The 16,532-nt window shown below is 35.3% G+C and overlaps 1 protein-coding gene across 7 annotated transcripts in view; it reads right to left on the minus strand.

Moving 5' to 3' along the window:
• KDM4C (lysine demethylase 4C) overlaps window positions 1-16,532 on the minus strand; it is a 274,028-nt gene that overhangs the window by 219,717 nt on the left and 37,779 nt on the right. For all 7 annotated transcript variants that reach the window (XR_010069128.1, XM_063320642.1, XM_063320639.1 and 4 more), the window contains 2 exons: window positions 15,080-15,273; window positions 6,922-6,971 (listed from right to left, as the gene is read on the minus strand). Coding sequence is in view for 6 of the 7 variants with exons in the window: in XM_063320642.1 (XP_063176712.1) it covers window positions 6,922-6,971; window positions 15,080-15,273 (244 nt within the window). In the remaining variant the exon portion in view is untranslated. The remainder of the gene's footprint in view (window positions 1-6,921; window positions 6,972-15,079; window positions 15,274-16,532) is intronic.

The following is a 16,532-nucleotide window of genomic DNA, read 5'->3' on the forward strand; positions in this document are numbered from 1 at the left end:
AACTTGGAATCTACAGCTTACGAGCTTCAAGAAATCTCAGTCCTGAGCAGCAAAATAGAAATATACTGCAACATACTGTTAAAAAAGTGATTGAAAGTGATATTTGAGACTTAGGAAATAACCAGTATGAAAAGTAGCAGAGACCTTGATATCTAAATGCAGGAAGGGTTTGATTGAGTTGTTTTCCCCAAGAAAAAAAAAAATTGTACCAAATTCTGCTACTGCAATCCGCTTCATTAGCTCAATACATGATAATAAAAAGCAAATGATGGGCAGATATCCAAAACTTAAGTTGTACCATTACTGCTCCAAGAGATCAGAAACAGTCGTGACAACTCTGACCAGAAGTAAAGCTTGTTGGTGAATTCTAAGAAAGTTGCAAACAACGCAGCACAGCAGAACACAACCTGCTCAAAACCCATTATGAGAAATTTACTGGAGAACATTTGCTGTGGTTTCAGAGACCTTACAGTGAAATCACAGCACAACCTACATGTTCTGTACCACTACAAAATGTCTTTTGACTGTGTCAAAGTCTACACTTACACACACTCAAGTCTTCCAGTCTCATTCACCTCTTTTTCTCAGAAGCACTTCCCTTCAATGAACAAGGGAAGAAAGAAAGGTAGTATTTCCTCATTACAAGACTGTTTATCAGAAGGTCTTTTGTTCTGCCCAGGGTAAAGGTAAGGTCACACAAGCTTTTCTTTCAGGAAAGAAAATCCCTGTGGGAGAACTGGTTAGCAGATGTAAAAAAAAAAAATACTTAATAGCACAATGAATAGAGGACATTGCATTAGAAACTTCACAAGACCCTTATAAATACATTAAATGCAGGCCAATTCAAGACATGCCTGCAACACACCAGAACCATTCTCGAATAACAAACTGATGTTAAAAGTACCAATTTACAGCATTACCAGTTAATCCTGGATATTTAGTGAAATCCCACATCCAAAAGAAAAAACACTGAAATCTATCTAAAAGGTAACTACCGTTCAAGTTCTGTACTACATTCATGCTTTTATGAGACACTTGAAATCTTAATTTAATCCATCAACACAAATCCATTAACTCTAAATCAGTTCTGCAAAAGCAGGCATTTTGTGGGAATTTGCATGCAGACCCCGTTTCTCTGATGGTCTCTTGAGATGTGGCAGACCTCTTCTATACCTCTTCTCAATACTTCTATTTAGCCACTTCTACCCTACTTAATCTTCTTGGAAATGGTTATACAGAACACAAGAAGACAATTCAAAGCAATTATTTCATAGGAGCTGATGAGCAATAATCAAAGATCAGGGTGAAACAGAATCAGGTTGCTCATTGATTTACAGCCATGAGAGAAAGACCGTTCATCTGAAAATTCTCGAATCCATGATTTAAAGAAAACACTGACATTCTCAGCACCTAGAGCAGAATTAGAACAGTCTACAAGGTAAATATGTGATTCGGTGCTTGGTGGCCAAATGTTTGTATATGAGCACATAAACTATAGGTAGTGTACATTTATCCACCAAACCGAAAGTCCCACTCATGCTTTTTAAAAACCTTATCTAGTCAACACAAGCAACAACAGCAAAGAATATGTGAAAACACAGGCTTCAGACTGTGTTAACAATCAAAAACATGCTCTCAGAAGACTCTACGTACGTACTCTGGTAGATAACATAACCCAAAATAAGATAACCTTACACAAAGTAACCAATGCTATTTGTACTAAAAAAATAAAACTACTTCTTGAGTTACCGTCTTATCACTGGACTGGTGAAGACACACCCTTTCGTCAATGCTATTCCACCTCAGTAGACAGTGACACTTCCATACAGTTTCTGGTTTTATGATCCATGCTCTAGACACAAGTAAAAGCCCTCTCATCTTTGGGGGAAGCTGGAAGCAGTGGGCACTAAGAAAATTCCCTAGCTGTGTCTGAGGAAGACAGGATTCCACACGCTTCCAGGACACTGCTGCACCAGAGGTCTTTAAAGCATACATGAAACGGTTCGGGGATAAAGATAATTTTAAAATCAGTTCAACTCTATAAATTGAAGGACAGTGAGCATTGCTATCTGGAAGGCTCTTTTTCCTTTTTTTCATCCTGAGAATACCATTCCTACATATCACACACAGCTGATTATCACATGACCACATCACATCACAACTATCACTCACACAAACTGAAGTGGATTGGGTTCCACTCCCTTGTTGATTAGCATTTTCAAGGTATTTGGAACGCTTATCTAGGGTACCAAGAATGTGTTGATACTGTTTCTAATTAAACTGTTCAGCTACAATCATACATGGATAAATTACAATACTATTCCCAAAAAAGCAACCCTGCAAGTAACTCCATTTACTTGAACAGGGCGATTGGCTACAATTACTTTGTACAATCAGGGATATCACAATTCGGCCTATAATAAAGTCAGTATTTAAGCACACACACATAAAAATCATATTCTTAGGGAACTTTCGAATCAAATTCTGACCAGTCAATGAATGAGGCTAGACTTCCTGTCTTTTTCTACGCATTAAAGTCTTCACTTGAAATTTTATAGTAAAGGTGTTGTATTTCTGGTTTATTAATATTAATTGAAAATATAAATAAAAACATGAAAATATAAATATAAAAATTCTAAACTTATAAGAAAGAAAACACCCTGAAGTGGAAATATCTTTAATGTAATTAAAAATAAGCCCAGTTAATGCAATTAAGCTCGAAGTTACGGTAATTTTTTACTTATGTAGATCTTCATTTAAAGGACTTAGAACATACAAAATATTAATCATAATTCACTGATCAGTACTCTTGGAACGCAGGCAGAGATGAAAGGAGGACTGAGTTTTCTAGTCATTTTTATTTTTAGATTTTACTTTGGTAGGCATAAATATAAACTGCGTATAATTTATTTAAATTAATTTGCAGTGATTTGAACTAATTTGATTTAACTTTCTGTATTGCACATAAAAGAAATTAGGAGGACGAGTTTGCATACCAACAGTCCTCACAAAGAAGCAGTGGCAATTTGTATGCTATACAAAGCACATAGTACAAAAGCCACAAAAGAAGCAAGTGCTGTGAAACATGAGTGTTGTTATGCCCAGATGAACATGTCACGGCCTTAAGTTTATTCTCTTAGATGCAAGTTTCCTAACTTGACTCATATAACTATCAGTTGAGACAAAGTTCAGTTCTTCAGCTGCTCAAGTTTTCAGATTCAAAACCCCTTGAAGTTATGCAAATTCTATATCAGGTTTAATTTCACCAAATGTTTACACTTGTTTTCATACGTAACAGGTAACAACTTCTGCATAAAATGAATTAATTAATACTACACACCATAGAAAGCTCTTTGCAACATCCCTACGTACTCACAATATATTAAACTTTAGTTTCTTCTTTAACACAATTGAACACCACAGATAGATGTCATCTCCTCTCTAAAACTGTTTCTGCAATTAAATGATCTATTAAACGATCCTGAAAATCCTTCAAACTGTCATTTCTGATTTGCCACTCTGCTTCTATTCTCTTCATTTTCTAACCCATTTCATGAAACAAAAAATCCTTAAGAATACCATGGTACTACAGATTAACATAACAAGTATAAAAATTGCAGTTAACAGCTCACTTGAGATTTTTATTACATTTATGTCTACATAAAATTGAAAAAAACCTACATAAATGAGAAAACAGCTGAAGGGCAAAATCAAACTGTTGTCTTTATTAGATGCAAGTCTAATGTCTTTCAGTTAAAATATTTGTAGGTGCAACAGTCAATCAAGATTTCAAAAGCAAAAATGGAAAGCATCCTAGCCTTCCTTTAATTTTATGTATCAACTGCTGCCTTGACTTAGTCAGCCTGTCACATTGAATGCATTATTTTATTATTTTAAGTATTTCAGAGCATTTGATTAATTTGGTAGGCATCTGGTCATCAGAGCAAACCTTCTTGAATGAAATACCTTTTTTTTTTTCTTCAGAGGTTGCACTCTTGCATAAATATGATTAAAAGTATTTTAATACATATTTAATTAAGTATGATGGACTAATATACACTATGTTTTTTTAATATTCACTATTAAGTGAATTGCAGCCATGCAGCTTACTTTACATTTTCGTCTTTTAAAGTTACCTTACTATAGGATTATTATTACCAAACAATAACAAGGATTATTGTTTGGTAGTTTCCCAGTCGTCACACAGATCTTTGTAACTGGTACTAACACATAATTAACAGCAGGAGTAGACAACTAACTTCCTTGCAGATGCGCACAGACTAAGGCTGAGTGATGTGCCCGGGCAACTTCTTTAAAGTGATCAGTACAGATCAAGGAACTGGGTTCTGTTCCCAGCTGTAGAAAAGCATGTACACACGTGCCTGCATACCTCAAGACAGATCCCTTTCTGTCCTACCTTCTTCCTGAAGTTCTGGACCTAGGAACTGTTACACTGGGTGAGACTGAAATCATAAGTCCCATTTAGCCTGTCATCCAAATCTGACTCTGGCATTCAGACACAAAGACCCTGTTCCCCTAGTATAATCTATTGGCTTCTGAAGAACAGCAGTTTTGTAGATTTCCATTTCTCCACGTGCTTTATGTCCCGTTCCGTTTAGTGTATTAGGTCATCATCAGCAATAAGAGGCCTGAGCAGCTTCAGGGCACAGTTTTCTAACATAATATTTTCTTAAACCATACAAGTTTACATTACGTGACTTCAAAAGCTCCCCATGTAGCAAAGCATGTATCTCCAGAAGTTACCTGCCTCCTGAATTGTATAGGTTACTGCAGTATCTAGGGAAATCAGGGTACGTCAAAGAAAAATGTGTAAGGTCTTTTTTAGCCTGCAGCAAACAATGCCATGCCTCAGTGCCACTTAATTTTTAGAGATTAGTGAACAAGTCTTTCCGAAACTGCCCATTCTCTTCCCTCACAAAAAAAAAAAAAAAGTTTGGATACACACTCATTACAGAACATGTAAACCTGAATAGTTTTAAAATGCTGCACAGCTATAATCAATCAATACGAAATCTATAATATATGTCAGAGCACCCATAATGCAAGAAATGAAAAATCTATCTACACAAAGATCCTGTTCCCAGCAAATGTCAAAAGCGACTGTACAGAGAAATGTTTAAATACAGCATGAAATCTTTGCTTAATCTGAGTAATGTATCACAACGAGTTGCTGCTCCAAGACTTCCAAAGCCAGATGCAGTTCCTATGTTCCTCTAACAGATTCCTTTGCCGATGTTGTCCAGTTTCTCCCAGAATCCATGCAAAATTTTAGAATCCACAATGAATGGTGAGGCATTCATACCATGAAAGGAACCACCACCTCCTGTTTGTTTTGAACCTGCTAAGGCTCTTTATTCAGTCTCTACCTGTACTGGAAGACCTAGTGAGCTATCACTCTTTAGTCACCTTTCCATGCCAGTCATCACAGGTCTTTATCATAGCCCCTTCCCCTTATTTGACACTCTTTGCGATTGAAAAGTTAGAGCTTACTTACAAACAATTTTTAAAAGAAAAATGCAAATTTTTCACCAGTCCCAGTGTCCCTCTCTGAACCTTCTCAAATTCTCTATTGCTTTTACTTCTTAGTCATTTCCTGTAAATCTCAGAAATAATTTTTGAATGATCCTATCGTAAGTCAATGTCACTCGCCCAGTCTACAATACGTATCAGTTTGTTTCACAGTAAAAACCAAAAGCGTCAAGGCATGCATATAAACAGTTCTGTACTTCGCAAGTTGGAAAAAGAGGAAAGGAAAAAAATTAGTGACGACTTTCTCAAATTAAACTATGGGGAAATTCAGGAATAGTAAATGTAATTATCCAGGTTGAAACCTGTCTTTCTGAGATGTGTTTTTAAGACTGCAGGTTCACAGGTCTTTACTTTCACATCTCAGTGACACATGCCATCTTACTGTTCTCAGCAATAGTTTAAAAATAGCTCAGAAAAACAGTCATGTAACTATATGCACATAAAATGCATATGAAAAGAAAATGTACAAAAAAATTCAGAATTCGGTCCTGATACAAGATATCTAATTATCAACTTTCAACAGCATTCCTTATACAACATGGTTAATAGCAGGCTATAAAACATGGGCTGCCAGACCAAGAAACATGCCTAATTATTCCCATGTTCGTAAGTGGCAATCTAGAAACAAAAAGAGAGGTGCAGCCTTATTGCAAATAAAACTAATTACTGCATGAGAAGAATCTTCCTATAGACTAATGGTTTTTATCCCTTAGTTAGATCTCACCCTTAAAAGAATAAACTCTGCTCCTCCTCAACAGACATTCCTCACACGTCTAGAGGGTAAAAGCCAGTGGACGCTTTGGCTAAAGTGGATTTATATGCCCGCTCACTGGCCAACACGCTGCTACCAAGTATGATTTAGCATTGGTACACTTTGTCTGCTTCACCCTTCCCAGAGGTACTAACCAGGATTCCATGTTCTACCCACCCACTAACTTTCATGAAACTTCTGGAGACTCAGCTGGCTTCAATATTTGTAACTTTGTATCAAATTTGGCCAAGAAGTTAAAATTTAAAAGTCACTGATTAAAAGAAGCTATGACAAGAACAAGCAACAGCACAGAGGAGACAAGAGGTACTGGCAATGAAAAACTAACAAACCAAAAGATTAAGCCTCATTTTCATAAGCTTCACCAAGCTAAAAATGCCAGTACCAAATCACATTCTAAGAGGAAAAAAAAGAATATACTATTTTGTTTCTTAAGAATTCCTCAGAGTGCTAGAAAGCATTCCCTGTTTGCAATCACACCATAGAGAGATAAAAGACACACAACATTAAGTAATAAAACACAGTAGGTAAGTCAATGTTTTTCACTTTGCTGGAGGTTTGTCCTTCAAACATCTTACATATGGAAATATTGAAAATATTACCTTGAGCTAGTCTTTCAAGCCGTTTCCCATGCTCTGGAGGAATAGCATACCTAAAATTCACATAAAGAAAAGGATGAAATGCTTACAGAAATAATTACTACACAAGCCACGATTCACTTACGATAAATATCTAAAAATACAGAAGCCAAAAAGATTAAAGACTGAGAAATTATGCAGGAAAAATAAATCACTGAGGAAAAAATACTGAGGTGTTTTGGAGAAAACATTTTAGCTTATTTCTAGCTTAAACATTATAACACATGGCTCAAGAATGTAAAATCATGCATATTGACAGTATTTGATTATGATCACAGCAATCCAATTAAAAAAGACACGTATACTTTCATTTCCCAAATGAAACAAAACCACATAAAATAAGTTTAATTTAGACAATTCAAATAATCCTTTGAATTATACTGGGCTTCACAAGACACAACAGTTCAACAGAAAAACAGGAGTATTAAACATCTTTATTTTTTCCTATAGCCAATGCTGTGGAACAAGAAGTTACTTGTCTCTGTAAAACCATTACAGTAAGAGTTAAAAAATTACTTAAGAAATAGACTTTCTTTAAATTAAAGAATTGTACATAATTTGGAATCACTCTTTTCTTACAATAAATTATTTTTTAAAGATTCCATATGCTATCTGAAACAATTCAGTAACATTATAAAAGAACTGGAATTAACCTGATATTATTTTTGATATTTATTACAGGTAAAAATTGAAGATTACTGAAAAGCTGTAATTTCATTCTGCTTTACTGAACACTTTGTTATTCACATATTTACTGCACTTCATACTACACTATACACTGTAGATATTAATTAGGCTTTATTATTTCCTTTAACTGCTTCAATATGTGATATAATAGGCTTTTGTTTCAGTTAAACGTGGCAACAGTATTGGATTGATGCTTCTCTATACAAAATAGTTCAGAAAAGGAGAAAATGCATATTCAGAGGTACAATAAAGTCCAAATACACATTTTCAAACTAAGTCAACATACAGCTTTTTTTTTTTTTGCTACACTGTGAACACAGATCTCATTCATCTCCACTGACAACTCACTCAGAAAACACAAGTGAAGGACCCTAGGCTCCTCATTTTGCACAAGAAATAAACATGCCCCTACCTCAAGCTCTCATTTGCACACAGACAATTTTACTGTATTACAACTGAAACTGCTGCACAGAAGCAGAAAGACCCTTCCATCACAGAAGTCAGTGCTCTAAGTTGAACTGTAGCAGAACCCATGCCTACTGACAACTCACTCCAAATGGTATTAAACAAAAAGAGACCTTCAGCTTGACTCTGCTCAGTGTTTCCAGTTTTAATCGGAATTTCATTGTCTTAGAAAAATGGATTTTGTTTCTCTCCATTTGTACTTCAAAAGCGTTTGTGCCTGTTCTCCACTCTGTATTACACATGCATCAGCACATACACAGTAATCTAAACTATATGCTTTCAGACACCAGCGGAGACAAATGCTATGTATAGCATTATATACCGTACAGTATGTCATTAAATACACAACTCCATAAAGGAAAACATGAACAGTGTTTATGTCAAACAAAAAAGTCAAACTGGAGACACTTTACTTTACTTTACCTGTCTCTAACTGGACTGGTATTCTTACAAAAGTACATGTTACTATGTTTTTGTGATAATATGCCTCCACACGCTTCTGTCTGTACACATAAACATGTAAGTACATATCAATATTACAAAAACGCAAGACTGGACAACTGAGCTCTCAATAATTCTCTCGGAAACATAAAACTGGACACGATTTAATTGGGCTAAAGCTATTTATCCAGCTAATCTAAAATTACCAAGAAATAATTCATTAAATGCAAGTTGGTGCTTTTCATCATTGTCTTCATTTGGGGTCTGTGATAAGATCTACTCTTCAATCCTTTACTTGTTCCCACTGTTGCCATTGCTCCTTTCTCACAGCTAAGGAGAGGACCAAGGAAAGGAGACCACTGTAATGGACTAGTACAACAACTGCTAATCCATTACTGTAAAATACAAATTTTACTTTGCATGGCAAAAGAAACAGAATACAGTACAGGGAAAAAAAAAAAAAAGGGATTTTACTCAAGTTCAGTTACATTAGGAATGTTTCGATGTTGCACAGAGATGCACCCATATACCAACAGGCCTAAAAAAATTGCCTATTCTCCTTCAGTTTTCCTTTAAGCTGAAAATGAAATCTTTAGTAAAACTCACTTGCAAATATTAACAAAAAGCATGTGGACTACAGATGAAACTGCTTCATTCAAAAAAAAAAAAAAAAAAAAAACAGAATAAAATATAGGCTTCAGACAGAGAAATAACAGACATTTCAGAAGACACAAAGTAAACTAATACTGTATCTTCACAGCAATATATTGTTTTTCAGATTTCCCTTTGAGGGACTGTTGCAGAAACGTTAGACAACATAAAATAATTCTACTACATAAAATGTGCTTACAGAAAATTGCACTAAAAACACTTAGAAGAACTCAAATATCTTGAAACAATTCTACTGTTGCTTTCTTCGTTGCTACACCAGTTTTGTGAATGGGGGGAGGGAAGGCCCTCTTTTTCTCTAATCCTGTATTTCCAAGGGCATTTATTTCTCAGAATGCAGATGAAGAAAAACATTGGCTAAAAACATATAAGTAGGCAGAAACTAGAAAGAACTAGCAGCAACAAACAGTTGCACATGAATTGCAAGCATCTTTATCCACGCGTTCAGAATTCTCCAGAAAAGTAAAGACTTTATTCAGATTTGTTTTCAAGTCATCCCATCCATTAGCAAAGTAACTTTGAGCACCATCTTCTTTAAAATTCAAGATCACAGAATGACAGAAAAGTTTAGTCTGGAAGGAACCTGAATGTCATTTAGTCCAATCTCCTGAGCAACATACAGCTAACTTATCAGTTAGTTAACTAACAGATCAGTTTGCACAGGGTTAGCATATAGTCAAGCTTTGAAAAGTTCCAAAGATGAAGACTCAGCAGCCTCCCTAAGCAACCTGTTAAAATGTCATTGTGAATTGTTTTTTCCTTCTATCGAACTGAAATGCCGTTGTTGCAAACTGTGATTACTGCTACCTTTCCTTTGTTATGTCAGTGCATCACTGAGAAGAGTTTGGTCCCATCTTCTCTATAATCTCCCTACACAACAGACTACAACCCCAGACCATATATCAGAACATATAATTTTTACAGAAAAATGAATAAGTCAACAACTGTACATAAGTAACAATCAGCTCATGTTTGCTTGCTCAAATAATTAATGAGTTGTCCTGCAAAAAACCTCTCCCCTTAATTTATCTATACACTTCTTACATTTTGCATAAGAACCCTCTTGCCCTAATCCAAACTGTTACTTTTCGTAAGAATAGAAAAGTGAAGTTCAACATTAAAAATAAAGAGTACTGACAATCCAGAAAAGTTTAGCAGTTCTCAGGAAAGCATCCCATATGGTTGGAAAAATGCCACAGATAACATTTTCAGAGATACTACATGCATTTGGGCTTTAAAGAAAAAGATTTAAATAAGCATGAAGCTTCTTCAAAGGAAAACCTCCACAGATAATTTGCCACCCAGCGCCGTTATGGGCATCAATGCAGGGAAAATAAAATCTGTATAGAAATGTATCAGAAGCACTGAAATATGCGGTATTGTTAAAATAGATGCATTCACATTATCCACAGTTACTAATGAGTGAGGCAAAAGAAAACAATTTGAGTCCTGACATCTGTCGATATTCTAAATAAAGAACATAAGTATACGGTTTTGGTTTCTTGGGTGGACTTTTTTTGAGAATATCAAAAATTAAATTAATTCTCTCTCATAGCCAAAGATCTTGCAGAATAGAAGTCCATCTTTTCGCTGACAGTTAATATCATCAATAAAACAAATGTAAATACTAACACAGACAGTTCCATGTATTAAAAGGAGTCAAAATTTTCTTTCCTGCCTTTCTGGTAACTTCACAGACCCTACTCTGCCATGCTGCGTTTTACAAATTGCACCTTTCACATAAAGGAGGAGGGTTGGAATGTTTTGTCACTTGTACTGCTTTTTGTGCAACAGGGTAATTGGTTATGCAGTAGAATTTCATAAAGTGCAGGCAATAGATAAATTTGAAACTGAATTTGAATCCACTTAATTTTAACACATGCATAGGATCACAATGACTATAGATGGAAGGAAAACTGGTGATCCTTGTCAGGTGCTCAGTTAAGTGGTATGTTTCACAAGTGGGGCAACTTTTACAACAGCGCTATTCAAAGTATGAACATAAAAACACATCAAAACCAAAGATTCATTGCTTTACTGTGCCCAGCCAAGCAAGATGGTCATCAGACAAGCAGCCTTTTGCATTCACCCAATTATTCTCATCTCAGTGACAAGAAACAGAATGTGAAACATTGACTTCCATTCTTCCTAAGCCAGGTACACACATAGATAATGGATAACACCATCTGCTGCCAGCTAATTTGGTGTAATGCTAAATACTTAAACAAACTACTTCTCTGAAGCCCATGTTATATATCGACAGGGGAACAATAGCTGATGATTTTTCCTGCTAATTAGTATTTTTCACTGCATACCCATAAAATGTTGTTACAACTAAACTTACAACAGTAATTTTTTCACAATGAACCTAATTCATTGATTTCACAGTTGACAACAGGCAATTTGCAACCTCTGCATTGTATTAAAATAATGCTGTTTATCTAATTCCAGACATTGGGCCCAGAATCCCATGCCACTTTCTACAAGCAACACTAATTTGCTCTACTATCTATTTGGGTGGTTAGTATTTGTTATACAAACATGCCAAATGTTACAAATATAAACAAACTGAAATCTCATAAACTTAATTTAGGAAGTCAATACATTTGCCATTTTGGGATGGGAAATTTCAAGGTCTGTTACCATCTAAAAAATTTCCCTAACTAACCTAAATATTTCAAGAAACAAAATCCTATTCCACAGAGGGGCAGGGGGAATTAAAAACAACAACAACAACAAAAAAAAAAAACCCAAAAAAAACCCACCCTCTCCTGTTCTTCTAATTACCATGTCTTACTCAGCAAAGTTCTCTCACTTTATGGAGAATGTTCTAACTACCAAATAATTTCTCGGTTTCAAGCACACCAATAACCCTTTCAGATTGCTGACAAACCACTATACCATGTGATTATAGCTACCTTTTAAAAAACAGAATCCCTAGTCTGATTGTAGTGATCTCTGTGACTCCTAATATTCTTATTTCTAACTTTTCTGATAATTTTCAGCAAGAAGTGTGGCTAATCCTCTCTTCTCTCATTTGAGCATAACTGTCTCCCCACCTCTCATGGAAGTTTTATACTTTACTCCCACTTTTCACACCAAAAGTTTGCACTTCACCGTGATTTTCTATATCTGTTGTTTTTCCTAGACATAGAACATAACTAGGAAACATGACAGTTCTGTCAATGGTACGCCTAACTTGTGCAAAGGTAGCGAGAATCTTCCACTCATGCCGAACTCTGCATCACCTGGACAGATTTTGACCACTCTTTGTCAGCTGCTGATCACACCGTCAAGACCTAGCTGAGTCTCTTTTAACCTGTTTACTTCATTACCACTTATGTTCTTAAATAGTACAATGTTAGTCTAAGTCTGAGTATGCTTTCCCTCTTTCACTTTTCCTATCTGTAATTTTGTCTAATACTAATATCAGAATAACCATTTTCATCCCACCATACACATAACCCCCTTACTATTTCCTCAGCTACTGGGATTCCAAATCTGAAAACCTTCACATGAAATCATGTTTTAAACATTTCCACAACCGCCACTGTTTAACAATCTATGCTCATTTTTCCACTTCAAAAAGGAGGGTGAGCAGCTATTGGTACATATGCTACACTGGTAAATCCATAAAAACAAGTTCTAGCCATGGCAATCAAGAGGTGAAGTTGCCCACGGCAAAAATTTTAGGTAATCTGGATATCAGACTTCTCGCCATCCTGTATCCACTGAACTCCTGAAAAGAATTCCTGGACCTAAATCACCTGCTTTATTTTGAATTTCACCATAGATCCATTTCACCCTAGTCCCCTTACAACCTAAATAAACTGCCAGGTTCAGCCTCACTCTCCTACTCCACCTAATTTTGGCTTTCTAAGCATTCTCATGAATGAAATTAAAGTTAATGTATGCCTAAATACTGGAGAAAGGTTCAAATTCCACAAAGACTGCCGCAGCAGTCACATTCAGCTGCTGCCTACAAGTTCTCATTGGGGCTCTCAGGTGGAAATGGCTGCATTCTCACAATTCAGAGAAAACACACTGCCTATCATGCTTCTTCATAAAGTATTCTTTGGTTCTCCATAAGACCAATATTGCTGCCTTGAAGAACTACATACATACCCAGGAAAATTAAAAACATGTATTACTACTGTATGTGCCAGAGTAGTTGGTTTCACTAAGGATGCATTTGTCAACTCACTTTAAATTTTTTAAGAGCAGACAAGATCTTTACTATCTGTACCCTAAGATTCAACTCATCCTCTACGTTTTTGAGGAAACTATTATACTAATATCACATTACCACAAGAAACATTTTACTGATATGGGAACAGCACCAACATAAAATATTGCAGCATTCTTCCAGCAAAAGCGCATGCATCACAACAAATAAATCTTTAACTGTCTGTCTTTCAACTTTTTTTTAGTGCTGTATTTCTCAACAATATGGGCCAATGCGGTCCAGAAAATGAAGCTATATCCACCACTATTTCTTCAAAAGATTAAGAAGTTAGCGTTTAATGATTTTGTTCATTCCAAAGTGTAAACAAGTATCTGTAAAGTAGAAAAGAGCATTTTTCTTATTATCAACACATATCTTCTTCAAAATACTTAAAGAAAAAGTTTTCTTCGCCTCTATCCATTGCATCTAAGGACTTCAGGGTTTAAGTAAATGTCTCCTACTTGGAATTTTACAATATGCAGTAAGGGTTTCTTTAAATAACACTTTCAAATTCCTAAGAAGCTAAAATAACTTTTATGCAATCATTGTTTTAGTTAAACTTGTCATATCATCTTACAGCATTTTGGAATTACCTATCTTTACACACATTTACACCCATTAATCAATTCAAAACACAGACTTGCATTACTGCAATAGGTGGTGGTCACCTTCTCTGTCTAAACGCAAGAGATCCACTACAGAAGAAAAGCAAGCAAACATAAAGCAATGACCTAAGAACCAGCAGCTGACAAATTTACCATCTTCTCAGTTTAAATACATGATGTTGCGTCAGTCTTTGGTTTTTGTATGGGTATAAAAAATACCCAATAATGTTTCATGGAATTACCAGCTACAAAATTTTCAATCTAAGTTTGGGTAACTAGAAACTGCCAGAACCGAACTAAGCACAATATATCTTTTATGTATCTTTCTAATGATTTTACGTTCTCCTCACAGGTATTTTGAAAAAGATAAGGCTTTATGATCAAAAGGAAAACACTTTTCTCATATACTTTAAGATACACATATACCACAATCTATATGTATAACATTAAACCTACTTGTCTCTCTCGTAAGGCTGTTCAATCAAAAATCTAAGATTATGGAAAAAGGACAGCTGAAGCTTCCTATTTAGGAAGTACCTTTAACACTAAATCTTATCTCCTACTGGGCCCCCTGAGTCAACAGTAGAGAATATGACTGATTCAAAAAAGTAATTAAATACAGTTTAATACAAAACATGTTAGGTGGTCCCAAAGGATAACTGAATCAAAGAAAAATATTTCAAAGAGGCCTTACAGAAGTTCCTTCAAATAGTCCTGGGGTTCCCAACTCATTAAACTTCTCATATGGAAACATTACAGTCTTTTTCTGTTGAACTCAAATAAGCCTTACTACTCATTAGTCTTTTCCTTTAAAATAAAAGAATGCATTACTGTGATGTTATTTCCATCACAAATCTTGCATATTTCATAGCATTCTCAGCTTAAAAAAAAAAACAAACAAAAAAACCCCAAACTACTATCTTAGCTTTTCAGTAAAGCTTATCACTGTGAAGCAATTGTACCCCATCTGTTTGGTTTAGCCAGCTGAAACAGAAAAATGAAATAATCTTTCATGAAAATTTAAACTTGCCATGACTTTGGCTCCCCAAAATGAAGATAATTAATACTGTAGAGATCCATGTCTTCAGTGTGCCATGCAAATGTTGTTTTCCACATGCCAAAATATAGATATGGTGTATTTACACCCTCAATAGAAATTCCACAGTCTTCTCCTACAACATCCAATATTGTATTAAGATGGGCAATATTCCATTCCTCAATACCCTGAAAAAGATACACAATAGATGTATTAATAAATTTATGAAGTAAATCAATTTTATATAATAGTCTCAGTCAAAAGATACACACCTGATCTAGCCCTTCAAAAGTTTGTAAGCACTTTAGAATGTAGTTGAAGTTACCTGAAGAAAAATTCTCTTGACTTAGTACGAGCTAGATCAGCTTTTAAGTCTGAGATGGTCAGAGCAGAGAACATAAAGGAAGTTCGTATCTGCTTAACAATTAATACATCAAATCTAACATGGATTAAAACATCACACACAATAGAAATAACAGCTGCCAATAAAAGTCTTTGATGTGCTGATAGCTGAAAGCCGCTAAGTTTCACTGGACCTATCTATGCTCTTTTATTACTTACAAAGTAATACTAAATAGTATGAAAAACGATTTAAAAATTTAATTTACATGCATTAAGTTACCATTTCTCTGAAAAGTATAAAAAATAAAAACCATAGCATCACTTCAGAGGTATTTCTAACCATAATGATATACTGCGTAAGAAATATATCACAGAAGAAATCTATTGACTTCATGGGATTTGAGCTGTTTCCTTATATTACTGCCTATCAAACCTGTATATTAAAAGCATTCAGAAAGCCATGGCTGTAGTTTTTGTTGTATTTCAGATTCATGCACAAAGAGCAATTCTAATTTCAGGTCATACAGCACGTAAGAGTCAGAATAAGCAAGATCAAAGCTACAAAATTGAAGAGAAAGAGACTAGACTTCATTATAACAGATTGTCACCTCTAGGGAAGATATTAGCTGGTGCTCAAGCAGTCAGCAGAACAACAAATAGAATTAAAACTATTACAAATTCAATTCAGGCAAGTTTCTTTATTGGGAAGAGAGCCCCTAAACATGCTCTTAAGCATGACCTGCTCTACATCCCCCATCACTGAACTCTGCACAGTTCTGGTAATCTTACTTAAATTTGGGGAAATTGATGGAAGACTGCAGTCCTGATGCAGCTGATTAAGACTAAGAAACATGGTGACACTCACTAGTTGGGCAGGTGGTGAAGTAAGAAGTTATGAACCATTTAATACTCTCAGTTTTCACTTCCCTGTTTTTTTGAGATTTTTATGTCAAGTGTTACATATGCAGCAACCAAAATTGATATAACAAAATGGTAAATTCTGTATGAAGTTCACACTTCCCATTGAACAAGTGCTTTAGACTGCCTCTTATGACTATTGCACTTAGTAAGAAAAACTACCTGTAAATTATCCAGACTTACACAA

The sequence above is a fragment of the Chroicocephalus ridibundus genome, chromosome Z (genome assembly GCF_963924245.1).
Source record: "Chroicocephalus ridibundus chromosome Z, bChrRid1.1, whole genome shotgun sequence".
NCBI classification, from domain to species: Eukaryota; Metazoa; Chordata; class Aves; order Charadriiformes; family Laridae; genus Chroicocephalus; species Chroicocephalus ridibundus.